Here is an 18,553-nt window from a genome sequence, read left to right as displayed (position 1 = left end):
TACTGCTCCTTCTGTTGGTCAGTGAATCCTCGCACTTCTGTGAACAAACCCACACACCGAGGAGGGATCTGATTGGCTGCTGCTGGTCGTGATGTCACCCAGACAAGAGCTGATGGAAGCAGCTTACCTTTGACCAGACTTGTAAACAGCACATCTACAGATGCTCTTTTCTCAACAGTGTCCAGTATTTCGCTTTTAAAGTTCAATGGCAGTCGACTCTCATCAAGTCCATCAAATATAAATGCTAGCTTACATTCGTTATATAACTTTGATTTCTCCAGGTCCTTCAATTCAGGATAAAATTTCAGCAGAAACTCATGGAGATTGACCTCTCTGTCTTTAATCATGTTGATCTCTCTGAATGGAAGCAGGAATACACACTCTATATCCTGATTGGTGTTTTCTTCTGCCCAGTCCAGGATGAACTTGTGCACAGAGACAGTTTTTCCGATGCCAGCGACTCCCTTGGTCAGCACAATCTTCTCCTCATTGTTTTTCCTCAGTTCAGTAAATATATCATTGCATTTGATTGGTTTGTCTTGTGTTTTTTTGTTCATGAAAGCATCATCAATCTTCAGAATCTCATGTTCGTGATTGACATCTTCCATCTCTCCCTCTGTGATGAACAGCTCTGTGTAAACAGTCTTGAGATCTGTGTCATTTTCTTTGTTGCCCTCAAAAATACACTTTGCTTTCTTCTTCATGTTTGTTTTGTGAATTTGCAAGAATTTCTGCAGCATTAAATCCTCTGTTAAAAAGGCTGATGAAAGTGAATAAAAACATGATGAAAAAGCAAAAAACAGATTAAACTTTGTCAACGTAATAATTAAATGACTATTGAATATAATGCAGACCTGAGGCTTTAGTGAATTTCATTATTGAATTTCATTTCATTAATTTAATTTGTAAATTCCAGAAAGCATTAATTTGGAAAATCTTTCCACTATGAATTTGAATTTATATATATATATATATATAGTCACGGCCATAATTATTGACACCCTTTGTAAATATAAACTAAAAAGCCTGTGAAAATAAATCTGCATTCCTTTTGATTTTTTATATAAAAAAAAACTTTGAAAAACTTTTAATTGAAGTAAAACAATTGAAAATATGAGGGGGGGGGGGATCTTGTTATGAAAAATATGTTTTTCTCAAATACACGTTGGCCACAATAGGGTATATGTCGAATATCACCTGACCAAACCCGGAAAACAGGTCTCAGCCGTATTAAATAATAGCGATATCTATGGACTTTTAAGGTAATCAGTTAAACTAGCTAGCTAGTTTAACTGATTAAGTTTTAAGTTTTATTAAATTTTTATATCCAAATGTTAGAGAAACAAATTAAAATTAAAATTTTTAGATATCAGTCCGCATTTGTGATGGACATTGGTTAGGATAATCTTTGGTGTCTACTTTGAAGGCATCTTGAGTAAAACGGCTTAATATTTAACGAAGCATATGCAAAACGCTTGAACCGGAAGCGACGAGACCCAGTTAACAGAATACGGAAGTCTGTTGCTCATAACCCCTATTATTGGCACCCTTTAATTCAATACTTTTTGAAACCTCCATTTGCCAATATGACAGCTCTGAATCTCTCCTATAATACCTGATGATTTTGGAGAACACCTGAAAATTAACACAGTGATCAAAATTAGAGAACAGCAGTGATTGTAGCATGAAGAAAGATAACTACAATTTCTGAAGGTTACCGCAGTCAGAAATTAGTAGGAAGTGCACAGGCTCTTGATTTGAATGACTTCAGCACATCTGCGGCCACAGGAGATCACTAATTTCTCACTGCTCTGCTGTTGGTCCACTCTTCTTCCACTCTCTTCCACAGTTTGGTGACTGTTGTGGGTTTCATAGCCATAACTTTGTCAGCAAAGATTTTCCAGAGACTTCAGTTGGGCTTAGATCAGGACTCTGGGCTGGCTATTTCATTATTTCAATTTTTTCAGCTTCAAGGAACTGCTTTACCTGTTTTGCAGTGTGAAGGGAACATTGTCCTGCATAAACATTTCTGGCTGATTGGGCGATGAACGCAGGGAAGGAACTGCATGTTGAAAACATTTGCATTCACTCTGCCATGTAGCTGTATAAGAGGCTCAACTCCTGCTGCCCAAAACATTCCCCAAACCATGACTCTTCCTCCTCCACCTTTCACTGACTCTCATCACTAAAGTGAACTTGGACCAGTTCTCCTCTCTCCACACAACATGCTCCTCAGCAAAGGTGAGCCTAGCTTTTTGATTCTTTCTGCTGATGAGAGGCTTGGTCACTGCAGAGTGGGCGTTCAGTCCAAATTCCCTTAAACGTTCCGAGACAGATCCTTACCCTGGTTCAGTGATTCTGTCTTTCATGGATGACCAGCCTTTTTGGGGGACTTGAATGAATTAGTGTCATTGTAAAGCTGCAATATTCTAGAAATCACAGATTTATAACGACCAGCTTCTCTTGCAATGACTGAAAGGGTTATCCTCTTTGCATTCATCTGGACAACATGCTGTCGGAGAGTTTTAGTCATTTTAGAATGGCATTTTAGAAAGAAATGCTGCCAGTTAAATAGGATTTGTCATATAATTAAAGAAATTAGCACCATGCGCCAGATTAACACCAATAATTTGTTGGTATCTGTAAGTGTTCTCTAATTTTGATCAGTGTTCTATTTCAAATATTTCATTTAGGTTTTTATACTGTGCTTCAGAATACATTTAACTCATGAAATATGCTTAAGAAACTGTGCTTTCACTCCTGTTAGGATAACTTCAAGCAGGACTAAACAGTGACTTTCAAATGTAGGAAATTGTAGGTTGTTCTCTAATTTTGATCTCCACTGTATACCCCTCTATATGAGGTGTAATGGCAGTCATTTCCATCTTCAGGGGTTAAATGGACCGTAGGAATGTGGAAAAGTCAGTGGTGCTCTCTGAATTGGTCTGCTGGTGCAGTACAGGACCCCTCACACTTGATCCTGGTCCTGATCTCATTAATATATCCCAAACCCTGACCTGTCCAACATTATTACCAAACCTCAGCAGTATATAGACTTAAAAAAACGTTATGAATCTAATGCTAATGTGATTTATAAAGTAAACTTTGTGCAGGATCTAGAATGAAACCAACATATGATTTTACTGTTGCAGCATTAACTTTTGCACCTGTTTCAGTATTCAGATCAGATCCAGTCTGAGCACAGCTGATGGTCTTGACTGGAAAAGAGAAAAAGAGATTTATCACTTTTTTTTATTACAATTTTTTATTACAAATATTGTTTGATATTACAATATTTTTTCTTTATTACCTTCCTTGTGTTTGTTCTCTAACTGTTCAGCAAGATTGTTCTGGTTAATCTTTTTCAGGATATCCAGTGTGATCTTCACAGCTCCTTCTGGTCCAAAACGATCCAGCATCTGATCCACTGTGTCTGTTGCATTAGCCTTCTCCAGTACAGAAGCAGGAATAGGTCCATCTTCTCTTAAGAAGCTCTTAAATCTCTTCAAATGTTCTTCTTCCAGGTCATCCAGTGTGTCATAAAGCAGTTGTTTAACAGATGCCATCTTTCTTCACTGACTGCTGTTAGAAATTAAGAAAATGCTTTACAATAGGTCCACTCTTACTGGGCACTTACAAAACAGAGCCTGAAACTCAAACTTTTTTTTTTCCCCCTCATGCTGGAGTTTCATAAAATCACCACCAACCTCGGGAGATAATTATTAGTTTGAGTATTATTTCCTCCAGACCATATGAAATTTCACAATTTGAATAACTATTAATTTCCTTCTGTTAAATCCATAAAACAGAGATATTATTAATTTGACCAAAAACCTCTAAGCATAAGAAGTAGTAGTTTTAATTCATTTTTTTATTTATAGCACCTTTCCATAGCTCAAGGTCACTTTACATTTCAACTTACGGGGAAAAACATGAAAGACATTAGAATACAATATGCATCTAGAAGGCTGTATTTTTATTTCTACAAGGATGTCCTGCATAAAAAGACAGAAATAATGTGGCTCTGCATTATTGATGATACCTAGAATGTCAAAGTCCACATTATATTTGTTTATTTAGCAGATGCTTTTATCCAAAAAGGATCAACACAAGCTTTTGACACTTTTGACTCTGCTTCCTGCTGCATTTTAATCTTGATTGATTTAAGTGCAGCCTTTGATACAGGAGATTATGATTATGATATCATTTTTAAAAAGACATGTAGTTGGGTTTTAGGGACCTGTGGTGAAGTGGTTTTACTCTTAGCTTAAAGAAAATAAAATTTTCTGTTAATGTAGGAAATAGTTTTTCATCTCGTACACAAATCTCTTATGGTGTATAAAATAAAAATCAATGTAACATGAAAATCTCACTCCGGTCACAGCGTGTCGGAGGATAAATTGCCTGGCATCCTATAGCCTGCCGGCCGTGACGCTTGCTCTTTTCAGGGAATCAGGTCCAGTGGTTTGAACACAGCAAACGTGGGAACCCCCTCCTGCCTCTTTCACTTGATATTTGACTACTCTGCTTACACTAGGTGTGTTGAACAGCATAATCCAGGGCCTAGTTTATGGCGGGCCCCTTTCTTGCGCAACACTGCATCAGATGGTACTTAACGGAATGAGCTTTTTACCGCCGCAGGTACTGCTGCATCTGCAAAATGCATGTGCAGCTTTTGATCTGTAAGTGGCGCTTTAACCACAGACTTTAACAAGTTATCATTCTGTCTATGAATGAATCACTGGCTCTGTGTCTGCTTGATCATTCTCCCAGAATTTTTACGAGTAGCAGGTAACTTATTGCATTATCAGTGGGCTAGATTTGACATATTGGGCATACAAAAAGATTGAATATGTGCATATTTAAAAAAAATATATATATATATATTTGCAAATAGTTTAAATTGATTACTTCCCAACTAGAATTAGACATTACACTAGCATTACACCTACAACATTCTATTTTTTTAACGTACTTTATAAAAATAAATTGGTCCCCCCAATGTTCAAAACATGGTTACAGCCTTGCTGTAATGGACAACTTTAGTATTACAGCCTTCATCTGTCAGTTGAAATCGCCTCCAAGCATCAGAAATGAATGAAACTAAGCATGTTTGCTCAAAATGACGGCTTCTCCATATGTGAAAACAAGGTATTGGGAGATACAAGTGTCTGTATTACTTACTATTGGAGAAAGTGTAACGGTCGGCTTGGATCATGTGTGCCTTCATAACCAATCACATTACAGCCAACATTACATTGAACTTCAATCAGAGTTGTGCGACACTCAATCGCACAACCACAGGAATGAATGAGAAGTGCCGTAAGCTGAATCCCACCTGTCACAAAAAGTCTTCTCTTATAAAACGGCATTTTTTTTGTGTAAACTCTAAAAATAGTTCAATCCAAAAGTATTGTTTGGTATAAAACATGTTGAAGATTAGCCAATAAGCTGTCGATTCATTAAATGATAAGCTGTTTCCTCTAAAAAGCTGTTTATTCAGCGTAGTTAAGCCTCTCCTCCATTGACACCCATAAAAAAAAGGCCTCTGGACTCCTTTCCCACGTACTGCCAAAGCGGAAGCGTTAGCATTAGCCGTTACGCTTTTTTGGCTAAAGGTTGCAGGCTTGTCTTCTAGTGGCTTTGATCTAGCAAGCATATGATAACGTCAGCATTTTCACATTCTTTGATTGGATAATTAGAATGTTTTATTTATATATGCAAGTTTCTTTAAACAAAAAAAATGCAAACATTCGATTTAGGATATGCGGGATTTTCTTATTAAATGCACAATATGTAAGTTTTCGCTGCTAGTGGTTGCATTTTCAAAACAATAACAAAGGTGAAGCTTGATGATGCTATGAAGGAGCGTGCCGTTGGGAGATGTCGTTTTCACCATCCAGTAGGGGTACACAGAAGTCACGGTTCGGTGCGTACCTCGGTTTTGGGGTCACGGTTCAATACAAGGTCGGTACAACAGGAAATTTATTTTTTCATTTATTTTGAACAGACAGTAGTGCTACATATATGCAGCATAAGCAGTTCTTTTTGATTTGAAATAGATTGTATAATTTCAAGATTTAAAGCAAAAACAAAATGACTTTAGATTTGTGAAATTATGCAACATAAGACACCTGCACAAAACAAAAACAGACTGACTAATGAAAATGAAAATGTATTCTCTGACAGCAGGTGGTGCTCATGGAACAGCAGCGATATAGTTTCCTTGGTTACCGCTGTAAGCAAAGCATCTGCCAGTATAAACACTACTTTAATATGCATTATATGAAGGTAAGAGGAAAAGAAAATGCCATCGAGACATTTCTGAAGATGGTCAGTTCCTCTCAGAGGTACATTCATATAAACCCCCAGATATTTGTCTTCCTATATTTCAAGTTTTGCGAACAGTGAGCTTGATCTGCCTGGTGCAGTATTTTCTCCTCTTTACAGACTTCATAGAAATTCCACACAAATTAAATTTTGGGAAATGATTTCAATGCAGTTTGTGTGCAATTCTGGAATAGAGATCGGCCAAAATAAAACTAAAAACCGATTCTGATATATAGCCGGTCGACCAGCAGTGCATCTCTAGAACCCTAAAGTTTCCCACACTGCTGATTTAAAATAAGCTGGCGGTTCTTGAGCCCTTGAGTGCCATCTGAGCTTGCCGTTCTTGTTTTGGGTTGGTGCGTAGATCGTCTCTTCTTCTGCTCTTTCCTGTTGTGACAGTTAGCATTGCATTACCGTGCGCACCCTTTTGGATTGATCGTTTATGACTGACTGTATTCGTCGTCTGACTGCATGAACCGAACAGTGACGGTTCGGAACAAATACATGTACCGTTACACTCCTACCATCCAGAGATGTCCAAATCATGTTCACAGATGTAATGAATTAATTTTATTATTACCTGTAACTTCCAAAGTTATAAAAACAGCTAATAGATTATACAGAGAAAGCGAGCAAAGAACATTTACATTGTCAAGGAACAATATGACTACCTTCAGTCTAGCGTGAGTTCAAGCACTCTCAAAAAACTCCCCTTATAATCAGTAAAGCTGTCTTTACACTGTTTGATGAATGAATCTCCTGCTTACATCATACGTACATCTGCACTTCGTTGTTTATGATGAGAGGATTCAAGAGAGCAGAATTCAGTCAGCGAGTGCGCACTGAACAACAAAACTCTGGCGTTTTCAGCGATGAGTCATCTGATTGGCCACTGCATTCATAAACTCAACAGACTCGTGTGTAATTGGTTATAATGCACGACACTGTAAAAACACGTAAAAAGAATCATGAGCAGATCTAAATTCAATGCTGCAGTCAACACTTCTCATTTAATTTTCATTTTATTCTCAACATTTCATTATTATTATTATTTATTTTGGAAACCATATACCCGTAATGAGGTTTTATATTATGGTTTTACTAATAGGCCAACTACAGTTAAACTCTATGCAAGAACTATGGTAAATTTCATTAGGGAAATTACAAAGCATAACTTTAGCATAATAAACAGCTTTAAAGCCTGGATCCCATGGATTAAGGATGAAGCTTTCCTCTCTTTAAATATGTTTTATAAAAGATCAATAAGAAAGATAAAGAACTGTGTCTTACATACATTGTTTAGTTCACCACATGTCATATTTTTTTTCACTCTAATGTCATTCCTGTAAGATATTTTTTCTGTGGAACATGAAAGAAGATAATTTGAGAAAAGTATCTATCTATCAGTTTGTTTGTGTGCTTGTATAGAACTCATAAGTAGTTACCAACTTTCTACAAAATATCTTCATACCAGAAATTCATACCAGTTTGGAATGACATGTACGGAGCCCTGCACATAGAAAAAAAAAAAAAAAAAAAAATTGTGCGCACGATTTACTAATTCGTTCCCTCGATGTACTAAAACGTGCACACGATTACTATTCCGTTCCCTCGATTTGCTAAATCGTGCGCACAATTTACTAATTCGTTCTCTTGATTTAGCCTACTATTTTTTCCTGCATGCCATGTGCAGGGCTTCATAGACATGAGAGTGAGTAAATGATGACAGTTTGGTTTTGGTTCAGTGTCGGGCTTTAGACATTCATGCTCCATGTGTTTTTCTTCCGCCGTGAGGGAACGGGATGAGCATTAGCTCACTCTCTGTGAGCTCTGGTATCTGCGTGAGTGTGCATTTTCAAGTTTCACTCAGGCTGTATGTTCTTCTGTTAGTGTGTGTTGTTCTGTTCTGTGTAGCACATGCTTGTGTTTATCATCAGCCGCGTACTTTCATGTTTGTGTTCTGTGTAGCATGAGCTCGGCCGTGTGCTTTCATGTCATGTTTTGTGTGGATGTGCAGTCGGTGAGAGCTCTCAATGGCTGTGTGTTCGTGAGTCATGTTTTGTGCAGACACATAGCTTGGTTTTGTTTGTTTCTATGTGTCATGTGCTCCACTGTCCATTGTCTAAACCCCGCCCTTCTTGTTACCTGAACTGATTGATTTGCTGCACCTGCTCTCCCTCATTACCCCCTCATTTCCTTCTCTATTTATTCCCCTTGTGTTCTCAGTGCTGTGCTAGTTTATTGTGGATGGTTTCCCGTTAAGGATGATTTTTTGTCTGTCCTGCCAATGCCTGCTTGGACTGTGTTTTTCCCCTGTGTGTAATTTTTGTATTTGTTTATTTATGATAATAAAAATCCCATTTTTGAGTCCTCCTTCTTCCCTTGCCTCACCTGATAATAAGTAATATATTCAAAATATATGTGCACACCATGTTTTTCATAAATTCCATTTATATATCCCATATATTTATGCATTTTTGAGTCCTCCTTCTTCCCTTGCCTCACCTGATAATAAGTAACATATTCAAAATGTACTGTATGTGCACACCATGTTTTCCATAAATTCCATTTATATATCCCATATATTTATTAAAAACATATTTTACAAAAAATGTTTGTGTACAATTCATACTATGACAAACATGGGAAGTCGTGGCCTAATGGTTAGAGAGTCGGACTTGTAACCCAAAGGTTGTGGGTTCGAGTCTCGTCCATGCAGGGTTTGTAGGTGGGCTCTTTCTCCCACCTTCAATACCACGACTGAGGTGCCCTTGAGCAAGGCACCGAACCCCCAACTGCTCCCCGGGTGCCGCAGCAAAAATGGCTGCCCACTGCTCCGGGTGTGTGTTCATGGTTTGTGTGTGTGCACTTTGGATGGGATAAATGCAGAGCACTAATTCAGAGTATGGGTCACCATACTTGGCCACATTTCACTTCACTACGTTCAAACCATAATGTATTTATTTCAAATCTTTTTATTACCATTTTCAATGACAGTATAGAAGGATACATCATAAAAAAACAGTAAACCACAGGGAACTGTCCAGATTAATCTCTCTCATAAACCTTCCAACCACCCAAATATTCCCTCAAAATAACTCAAATTTTGAAGAGAAAAAAAAATTAAGAAAAATAAATAAGAATAAAATGTAAATGACTAAATGAATAAAATAATAATAATACACTTTAAATTCCTTCTTTTATTAGTTGAAAGTTATGGATCATTACCAGTTGGAGGTGAACAAGGTAAACCTTTAATGTAATTTAAGAAGGGATCCCAAGTCTTGTAAAAGGATTTAAGTGAACCAGAGAGTGAACATCTCAATTTCTCAAGCCTAACACGATAGAAAATGTCCTGTATCCACCTGTCGTGAGTTGGAGTGGAAGTATGCTTAAACTTGAGTAGAATAGCTCGTCTGGCCAAGATTGTAGTAAAAGCAAAAACTTTACATAAGAGAAACCCCAAACAGGGCTAGAAATGGGTCAGGGTCAATATTAATGTTAAGAGCTTTTTTAAGTGTCTCAAATACATCGGACCAAAAGGTTACCAGCTGCGGACATGTCCAAAACATATGTACTGTAAATGATTGGCAGGTGAATGTTTGCAACGGTTGCAGGCAGCGCTCCTGTCTAGGAATTTTTTTGCTAATCGGCATTGGTTAAGTGAGCTCTGAATAGTATTATACATTGTATTAACTCATGCCTGGCACATATGGAAGAGGAGTGCACTTGGTTCAAGATGCTCTGCCATAAGTCCTCCGTAATAGAAACTCCCAGGTCTTGCTCCCAGGTATCTTTAAAAGAGTAAGTAGGATCTACAACAATAGAATTTATTAAATTATAAATGACAAAAATTAAATGCCTATGGCTGACGTTTAGAGCAAGAAAGTGGTCAATTTGTGATTCAGGGGGACAATTGGGAAAGTAAGGGAACAGCTTCTGTATAAAGTGCCTGATTTGAAAGAACCGAAATAAGTGCTGACTGGGTAGATCATGCTTTTTAGATAAGGAGGAGAAAGAAGCAAACACCCCCTCCTCACAGAGATCATTAATCTTGAGAAGGCCATTAGATGTCCAAAGGCGAAATGCAGAATCTAAGTTAGATGGGGAAAAAATAATTAAGGATGGGCATGTAAGTAGAGCCTCTTTGTAAACCATAATGTTTCCTAAATTGTACCCAAATTCTAAGGGAGCTGGTTAATATCGTATTATCCGGGACTCTGCTTACAACTAAGGGCAATTGTGAACAAACAATAGAATAAAAGGTGTTTTTCATTGATGAAGTTTCCATATGTACCCAGGGGTGACAATTGTCTGAGTAGTTGTCCCTATTCCAAAAGTGAAGCTTATTAATGTTACAGGTCCAATAATACTGCTGAATGTTTGGAAGTGTGAGGCCTCCTCTAGCTTTAGGAAGTTGTAGGATTGACTTCTTGAGGTGAGCAGGTTTATTCCCCTATAGAAATGAGCGTACAATACTGTCCAAGCCAGTAAAGAAAGATTTATTAATGCAAATAGGTACGTGTTGAAAGAGGTACAGAAATTTGGGCAAGATAACCATTTTGACCAAGTTAATCCGGCCTACCAGGGATAAAGGGAGAGAGGCCCATCTAGACATATCCCATTTGGATTTGTCAACAAGTGGTGGAAAATTTCTCACTAACAGCTTATTATATGAACTTGTAAAAAAAAAGAAAGAAAAGAAAACAGGTATCTGAAGCCATCAGGAGCAATCTTGAAAGGTAGGAGTGCTTGTGGAAGTGTTTAAGCTTCAGAGTTAACAAAACAAAGTTCACTTTTTTGTCAATTTATCTTGTAGCCAGATAATTGGCCAAATTTATCTAGGCTTGTGAACTAAACCATGACGAGAAATTCCCTCAAAACCATTGTGGCTACAGAGCCAGATAGCTAGAGCTTCTATGGCTAAATTAAAAAGTTAGGGAGAAGTAAGGTAGGAGAGTAAGGAGAGTAGGAGAGTAAGGTCGTGTCCCATGCTGAAGAGAGAAGGGGGGAGATCGTATGCCATTAGTATATACAGATGCCGTAGGGGAGGAATAAAGAAGTCAGATCCAGGAGATGAAGTTAGAGTCAAACCCAAACTTTCCCAATATAAAAAACAAGTAACCCCACTCCACCCTATCGAAGGCCTTTTCAGCATCTAGAGTCACAATCATTTCAGGTGAGTCAGATGGGCGGGAGAAGAGAATGTTGAGAAGCCTTCTGGTGTTAAAAAATTCTTGCTTTAAACGAGTCACTGTATAGATTTACTAAAATAGGTGCTAAAAGGGGAGCAAAAGCTTTATAGAATTCAACAGTAAAGCCGTCAGGACAAGGAGACTTTCCAGATTTCATGGATTAAATTGCTACCTGTATCTCGAATTCTGTAACTGGGTCGCCTAAAGTCTTAGCAATGTTTTCATCAATTGTGGGATACTCAAGAGAGTTAAGAAGATCTAAATTTACAGTACTATTTGAAGAGCTTTCTGAAGTGTACAGTCTAGCATAATAGTCTGAGAACACCAGGTTGATTCCAGCTGGTTCTGTAACTAATTCACCTGAGACCTGATGCTCAAAATCCATCTAGAAGACCAGCTGATCATCCTTGAAATGCCAGACCCCCTACCAAGTGTAATCTGACTGATTTGATAGTCTGAATGAACTAAGTGTCGTGATTACAGTATTTGCAGTATTCAGTTAGTATTCACTAGTTAGTTTGATAGCTGTTCTGATGGTTTATCCAGACTCAGCGTAACTATGAGGGTGAACAGTGAAGCTCTGCTGTGTGTTTCTGTGTTCGAGATCGTTTCTAGGAGTCTGTGTTCAGATCGTATAGCTGGAGTCTGACCCGAAAGGAGACATTTTCTTTCTTGTGTGTCTGTGTGAAGTGTAAGATAATTATGAGCTGCAGCTGAACACTAGTGTACTTCACTCACATGTAGCTCTACTGCAGTTTAAGAGCATTTAACTGGTTTTCATTGTGAAGTACAGCAGATCAACACAGTGAAACATGGAAAGAATGAGTAGAAATTATCCATGAATATGTTCTTATTGCTTCTGATATTTCTATTTACTGCATTTGTGGGGGAAGAAAAATGATTTGCTGTAATAGTCAATAACTGGTGACTTTGAAACCACCGCAGAAAGATGTTCATCTTCAGAACCAGTTAAAACACAACCATTTCAGGAAAACAAATGAAACCGGGTTGACTCTGTGCTGAAGCTCTGTTTACAGCTGGAGGGGTTTCCAGAAAGCAGCTTTATGTCTCTGAATCATGTTTCAGGGTTACTTTACTTCAGATAAACGTCTCTATACTTCAGATGATTTCAGCACAGGCATGAAAGCACAGGTTATATATCATTATAAATCATTGTTATGGTATAAAGCTATTCAGCCCTACTTTTCCAAGATCTAAATTCAAAAGTGAACAAACTATGCATTTATGAATACATTTCGTACTCTGAGTTTTCTATATTTGGGAGTTATTTGTATTTCTGCACCTCTGCTGTTTAACACTTACTGTACAGTGAACTAAAGTAAAAGTGTTAATGAAGTAGAAATGCTGCTGATTTCATTGAATGAGTCAGTTATAGTTTACCATATAGACACAATATTGAATAAAAGCTGTCTGCTGATGCTGAGTAATAGTTTCTCTCTCAAAGAGTTAAGAGCGTATGACAAATACTGTTTGAGAATCACATACACACTTTCTGTGATTCACTGACAAAGACACACTTGATCATCTGTTTGAATACGACATGAAGAGCTTTAAATAAAACCATCAAAACAACTTCAGCACAGCATTAAAGAAGCACAAAGTGACCAATGACACATCATAAGACGACACTCATACATGAAAACAACTAGAGAAAAGCTCTGCTGTGTGTTTCTGTGTTTGAGATTGTTTCTAGGAGTCTGTGTCCAGCTCGTATAGCTGGAGTCTGACCCAAAAGGAGACATTTTCTTTCTTGTGTGTCTGTGTGAAGTGTAAGATAATTATGAGCTGCAACTGAACACTAGTGTACTTTACTCACATGTAGCTCTACTGCAGTTTAAGAGCATTTAACTGGTTTTCATTGCGAAGTACAGCAGCTCAACATAGTGAAACATGGAAAGAATGAGTAGAAATGATCCATGAATATGTTCTTACTGCTTCTGATATTTGTGGGGGAAGAAAAATGATTTGCTGTAATAGTCAATAACTGGTGACTTTGAAACCACTGCAGAAAGATGTTCATCTTCAGAACCAGTTAAACCACAACCATTTCAGGAAAACAAATAAAACTGGTTTGACTCTGTGCTGGAGCTCTGTTTAGAGCAGGAGGGGTTTCCAGAAAGCAGCTTTATGTCTCTGAATCATGTTTCAGGGTTACTTTACTTCAGATAAACGTCTCTAAACTTCAGATGATTTCAGCACAAGCATGAAAGCACAGGTTATGTGTGAATTCATTATAAATCATTATTATGGTATAAATCTATTCAGCCCTACTTTTCCAAGATCTAAATTCAAAAGTGAACAAACTATGCATTTATGAATACATTTCGTACTCTGAGTTTTCTATATTTGGGAGTTATTTGTATTTCTGCACCTCTGCTGTTTAACACTTACTGTACAGTGAACTAAAGTAAAAGTGTTAATGAAGTAGAAATGCTGCTGATTTCATTGAATGAGTCTGTTATAGAGTTTACTATAATATTTCATTCAAGCTGTCTGCTGATGCTGAGTGATAGTTTCTCTCTCAAAGAGTTAAGAGCGTATGACAAATACTGTTTGAGAATCACATACACACTTTCTGTGATTCACTGACAAAGACACACTTGATCATCTGTTTGAATACGACATGAAGAGCTTTAAATAAAACCATCAAAACAACTTCAGCACAGCATTAAAGAGGCACAAAGTGACTAATGACACATCATAAGACGACACTCATACATGAAAACAACTAGAGAAAGATGAAACACTCACCTCAGTGTTTGTACATCTGTCTTTGTCTTCCTCTGAAGTGTTGTGTTGAACAGCAGCTCTGATATTTCTTTCACTTCTACCAGGAAGAGTTAGACGTGAGAATGAGAAGAATAACAGTCAGTCATCTAAACTCTCATCTGCTGTTATTCAGTCAGTTCAAATGAAAGATTGATTCTCAGGAAACGCTGCTGAACTCAGAAGTTGCTTTACAAGTTTGAACATGTGTTGAATGTTGAAAGTGCATCAAGTGTAAGTCCAAGATATGTATACAAGTTTGAACATGTGTTGAATGTTGAAAGTGTGTCTAGTGTCAGTCCAAGATATGTATAGTGTTGTGTCATCTTTGATTGGACAGTGATGGGTTTCCACATTAAAACAGAACACAAGATCCACGGGGCGTGGTTGGATCCACCTCTAGGGGGTGGAGATTAGTAGGTTTAGGGGTGGAGCTCTGGGAGATGGGTAAGTTAAGGGGTGGAGATGGGTGGGTTTAAGAATCAGTTGGTGGAGACAGGTAGGTTTAGGTACATGTAAGGTGGGAGGAGTTGGATCTGGATCCAACCACGCCCCCTGGATCTTGTGTTCTCTGCATATAGATAATATGCAATATAAATAACTTTTAGAATCAATAGCTTTAAACATGACTACATATGAGCTTAGATTTTTAAGTGTTTTTATACCTATAAATATTATCAACTCTATAAACTAACTTTACAACTTTTACTTGCACTTACAGGTGCATCTCAATAAATTAGAATGTCGTGGAAAAGTTCATTTATTTCAGTAATTCAACTCAAATTGTGAAACTTGTGTATTAAATAAATTCAGTCCACACAGACTGAAGTAGTTTAAGTCTTTGGTTCTTTTAATTGTGATGATTTTGGCTCACATTTAACAAAAACCCACCAATTCACTATCTCAACAAATTAGAATATAGTGACATGCCAATCAGCTAATCAACTCAAAACACCTGCAAAGGTTTCCTGAGCCTTCAAAATGGTCTCTCAGTTTGGTTCACCAGGCTACACAATCATGGGGAAGACTCCTGATCTGACAGTTGTCCAGAAGACAAACATTGACACCCTTCACAAGGAGGGTAACACACATAATTGGATGTCATCAAATCCATCAAAAAAAATAAATAAATCAAACAACAATAGTAGATAATAGGAATTTGTTGGGTATTTGTTCAGAATTATCAAAGACACAACAGTTTACAAACTACATATTAGAATTCTTAGTTTTAATGTTGAACTGACTGATTAAAAAAAAGAAACATACTGCTAAATGTCAGAATGCACATTTAATTATCACAAAATTCATGTTTTTGTCCTAATTTTAAGTTTGTGCGTGTGTGTTCACTCTCACCTTGCATGGCCCGAACGAGGTTCTTGACAGTGTCTGGTCGTACACTGAGAAATGCACATTTTTCCAACAGAGCGTCAGGCAGAGATTTAAACATGTCTATTTTATACACAGAGTCACTGCTTAGAGACTCCATAAATTTCCTGCACAGAGTACGAGAGAAAAGAGGAAAACATTTCAGCTACTGTACAAGCCTATAGATACACAGGGCAGATTTGCTTAGGGGTTAGTTCACCGAAAATAGGAAATTCTATCATTATTTGCTCATCATTCCTGGAAACCTGAAATACTTTTTTTTTAAGGGTGAGTAAATGATGACAGAATATCCTGTATTAGTCAGTATTTGTTTTTGAGTAACTTACTCAAGGATTTGGTTTTTATCCTCTATTTTAGCCACACTGTCCCTAAGTAACTTTGCCTTCTCCTCACTAAGAGAGAGAAAAAGGGAAGAAAAAGACATAACAGTTACAAATATGAACTTTCCACATAGATTTTAAACATTAAAATAACAAGTAAAGCATGTTACTGATGCACCAGCTGACCTATAAAGGGATGAGGCCTCATGAGTTGCCATGGGTACAAGTTTAGAGAAGAGGTCAGGACCAGTGACACTTTGATCAGTTAGGTTTATAGGCAGGGGTTTCACCAACGATGCACCTGCATGGCAGATGTCATAAGAGTACCAAAGGAAGCAAACATGAACAAAATAATGATTGTTACATTTATTATAATTTATCCTAATAATAATGTATTATAATTTTAAAAGAAATATTAGAGCTGTTAGTATACCATTTACTGTAGCCAATGTGTCCAGACCAGGCACAGACTCGTGGTAAATAAAGTCATTGTCTTTTTTAGTTGAGTTATATCTGAAACAGACAGAAAGTACAGTAAAAATGATCTCCAAATGAAAACACATAATAATAATAATAATAAAATAACAATAATAATAAATTCAAAGTCTTACTTTCCACCAATCACATCCATTGTGAATTTCAAAGCTTCCTGTACAGATTCCGGTTGGCCCTGAAAAGGTCAATGAATTAACATGTAAACATGCTTAATAAACAAACGGGTTGTGTGTATCTGTGTGCATGTGTTTGAGAATCTTTACCTTACTCTGCTTAATTGCCTCATTAAGTTTGTCCAGGGATGACTGAAAGTAAGCGACCTGTGGAGAAACAACAGGTGGCCTCACACTGTCATCAGAAGATATAACCCTCATATTCTACAGAGATGACGCTGAAGACCTCTTTTAAAAAGTAAACCAAGTAATGTTTGTATGAAGTCGTATATCACCCAGTGAAACTATTACTTGGTGCACATTCAATTATGTCAAAAACTATGTATAACTAAAACATGTTAACACACACAAGCATGTACTTACGGCTTCTCCATATTTCTGCTGTTCCTCTGACTGCTTTCCCATGTGTAACTAATGAAAATAAAATGATGTATGGTTTATGAAAATAACCAACAAGTTTATGAAAATGCATTGACATATGGTGAGTGCAGAGGTCTCACATGTGTGATGGCACTGAAGTAGCTGATCTTCATGTTGACGAGCTTTCTCCACTCTTTCTGAATCCTTCCTGGCACACATTCAGAATTATCCAACACCCTCAGACAATTCTTATAATAATCACACACCTGCAATCAGACTTGACATTAGTGTTGATAGTGGCAAGTGAGTGACAAGAGCTCTATAAAGCTGTTATGTTTACAGGGGAGCATATGTACAGAACTTCTTACCTGAGCACAAATCTTTGCTATTAAATGACTCTTCCTGTTGTCTAGTAAAGTTTTCTCCAGGAGACACTCTTGAGCTTGTGCCTTCAGAGAGAAAGATATAAAGGTTATAGAGGTTGTCCGAATCAAGTAAGTTGGAAATTAAAACGCAGCATTTGTGTGGTAGACTTTGCGTTTACCAGCATGAGGCTGATGTTGACTGAGAGTGTCTGGCTGCTCATGTCAGAGCTGTAGCTGTGATTAAAATGGTCTCGGAGGTGAGCAAAAGCCCCGGCAGAACACTGGAAATGCGTACAGGACACTTTCATCCCCTTAACACACCAACATATAAGCACAAAAAAGGACCAAAAGGTTAGCTTGAGAAATTTCAATTACTTATATTTTTTTCAATGTTTCCTAATTGTTAATTTATTGATCTGTCAATTATTTTATGACATATCAGCATTAAAGGCTACATTCATGGCCAAACTCTTATAAATACTTTAATTAATAATATACAATAAATTAACAATATTATTTTTTACAACGAAACAAAAGTAAATAAAGAAAAATAACTATGTATAAATTATATACAATCATTCAATTGATATTTGACAACAATTCTAATATTTTCCCACGAGAAACTTATTAAAAATAACCATTAATGTAATTCAAGTAAAAACATTTTGTAGAATAATATAAAGCATTCTAATAATATTTGTTTTACCATCAAGGGAGACACAAAGGAAATATTTCTCCTTTCAGTAAGTATAACAAACCAATGTCTAGATCTTACATTTATAACTGACTGACTTCATATAAATTTGTTATGGATGTATTTATTCCATTCCAATTGCCACTTTTTGACAAAAATATAAGTCAGTATCGGATTAAAGGGTTAGTTCACCCAAAAATGAAAATTCTGTCATTAATTACTCACCCTAGTGTTGTTCCAAACCCGTAAGACCTTCGTTCATCTTCGGAACACAATTTAAGATATTTTTGATGAAATATGAGGGCTCTCTGACCCTCCCATAGACAGCAAGGTAACTACCACGTTTAAGGTCCAGAAAAGTACCAAGATGATCGACAAAGTAGTCCGTGTGACATCAGTGGTTCAACTGTAAATTTACTTTTCTACGCGCGGTATTGTTTGCCCAAAA

General features: G+C 37.1%; 2 protein-coding genes across 2 annotated transcripts; both read right to left on the bottom strand.

Moving 5' to 3' along the window:
• Nucleotides 1-3: 3 nt before the first annotated feature.
• LOC107748257 (NACHT, LRR and PYD domains-containing protein 3-like) lies at nt 4-14,643 on the bottom strand (the record flags this gene model as incomplete). The annotated part of the gene is made up of 4 exons (XM_016562988.1): nt 14,298-14,643; nt 3,311-3,582; nt 3,168-3,218; nt 4-760 (listed from the first exon to the last, which is right to left on the bottom strand). Coding segments are annotated over exons 2-4 (1,064 nt in total), but the record flags the coding sequence as incomplete, so codon positions are not given.
• On the bottom strand, nt 14,215-17,719 carry LOC107748255 (tyrosine-protein phosphatase non-receptor type 23-like). The gene is made up of 12 exons (XM_016562987.1): nt 17,591-17,719; nt 17,415-17,495; nt 17,187-17,312; nt 17,050-17,097; nt 16,777-16,833; nt 16,630-16,688; nt 16,452-16,531; nt 16,205-16,319; nt 16,025-16,090; nt 15,666-15,805; nt 14,298-14,373; nt 14,215-14,233 (listed from the first exon to the last, which is right to left on the bottom strand). Exons 1-12 carry the CDS (start codon nt 17,717-17,719, stop codon nt 14,215-14,217), a joined length of 996 nt encoding a protein of 331 aa, XP_016418473.1.
• Nucleotides 17,720-18,553: the final 834 nt, after the last annotated feature.

This window comes from Sinocyclocheilus rhinocerous, unplaced genomic scaffold (genome assembly GCF_001515625.1).
Source record: "Sinocyclocheilus rhinocerous isolate Xijiao unplaced genomic scaffold, SAMN03320098_v1.1 scaffold6039, whole genome shotgun sequence".
NCBI lineage: Eukaryota > Metazoa > Chordata > Actinopteri > Cypriniformes > Cyprinidae > Sinocyclocheilus > Sinocyclocheilus rhinocerous.
This window is presented reverse-complemented; position numbering and strand designations above follow the sequence as displayed.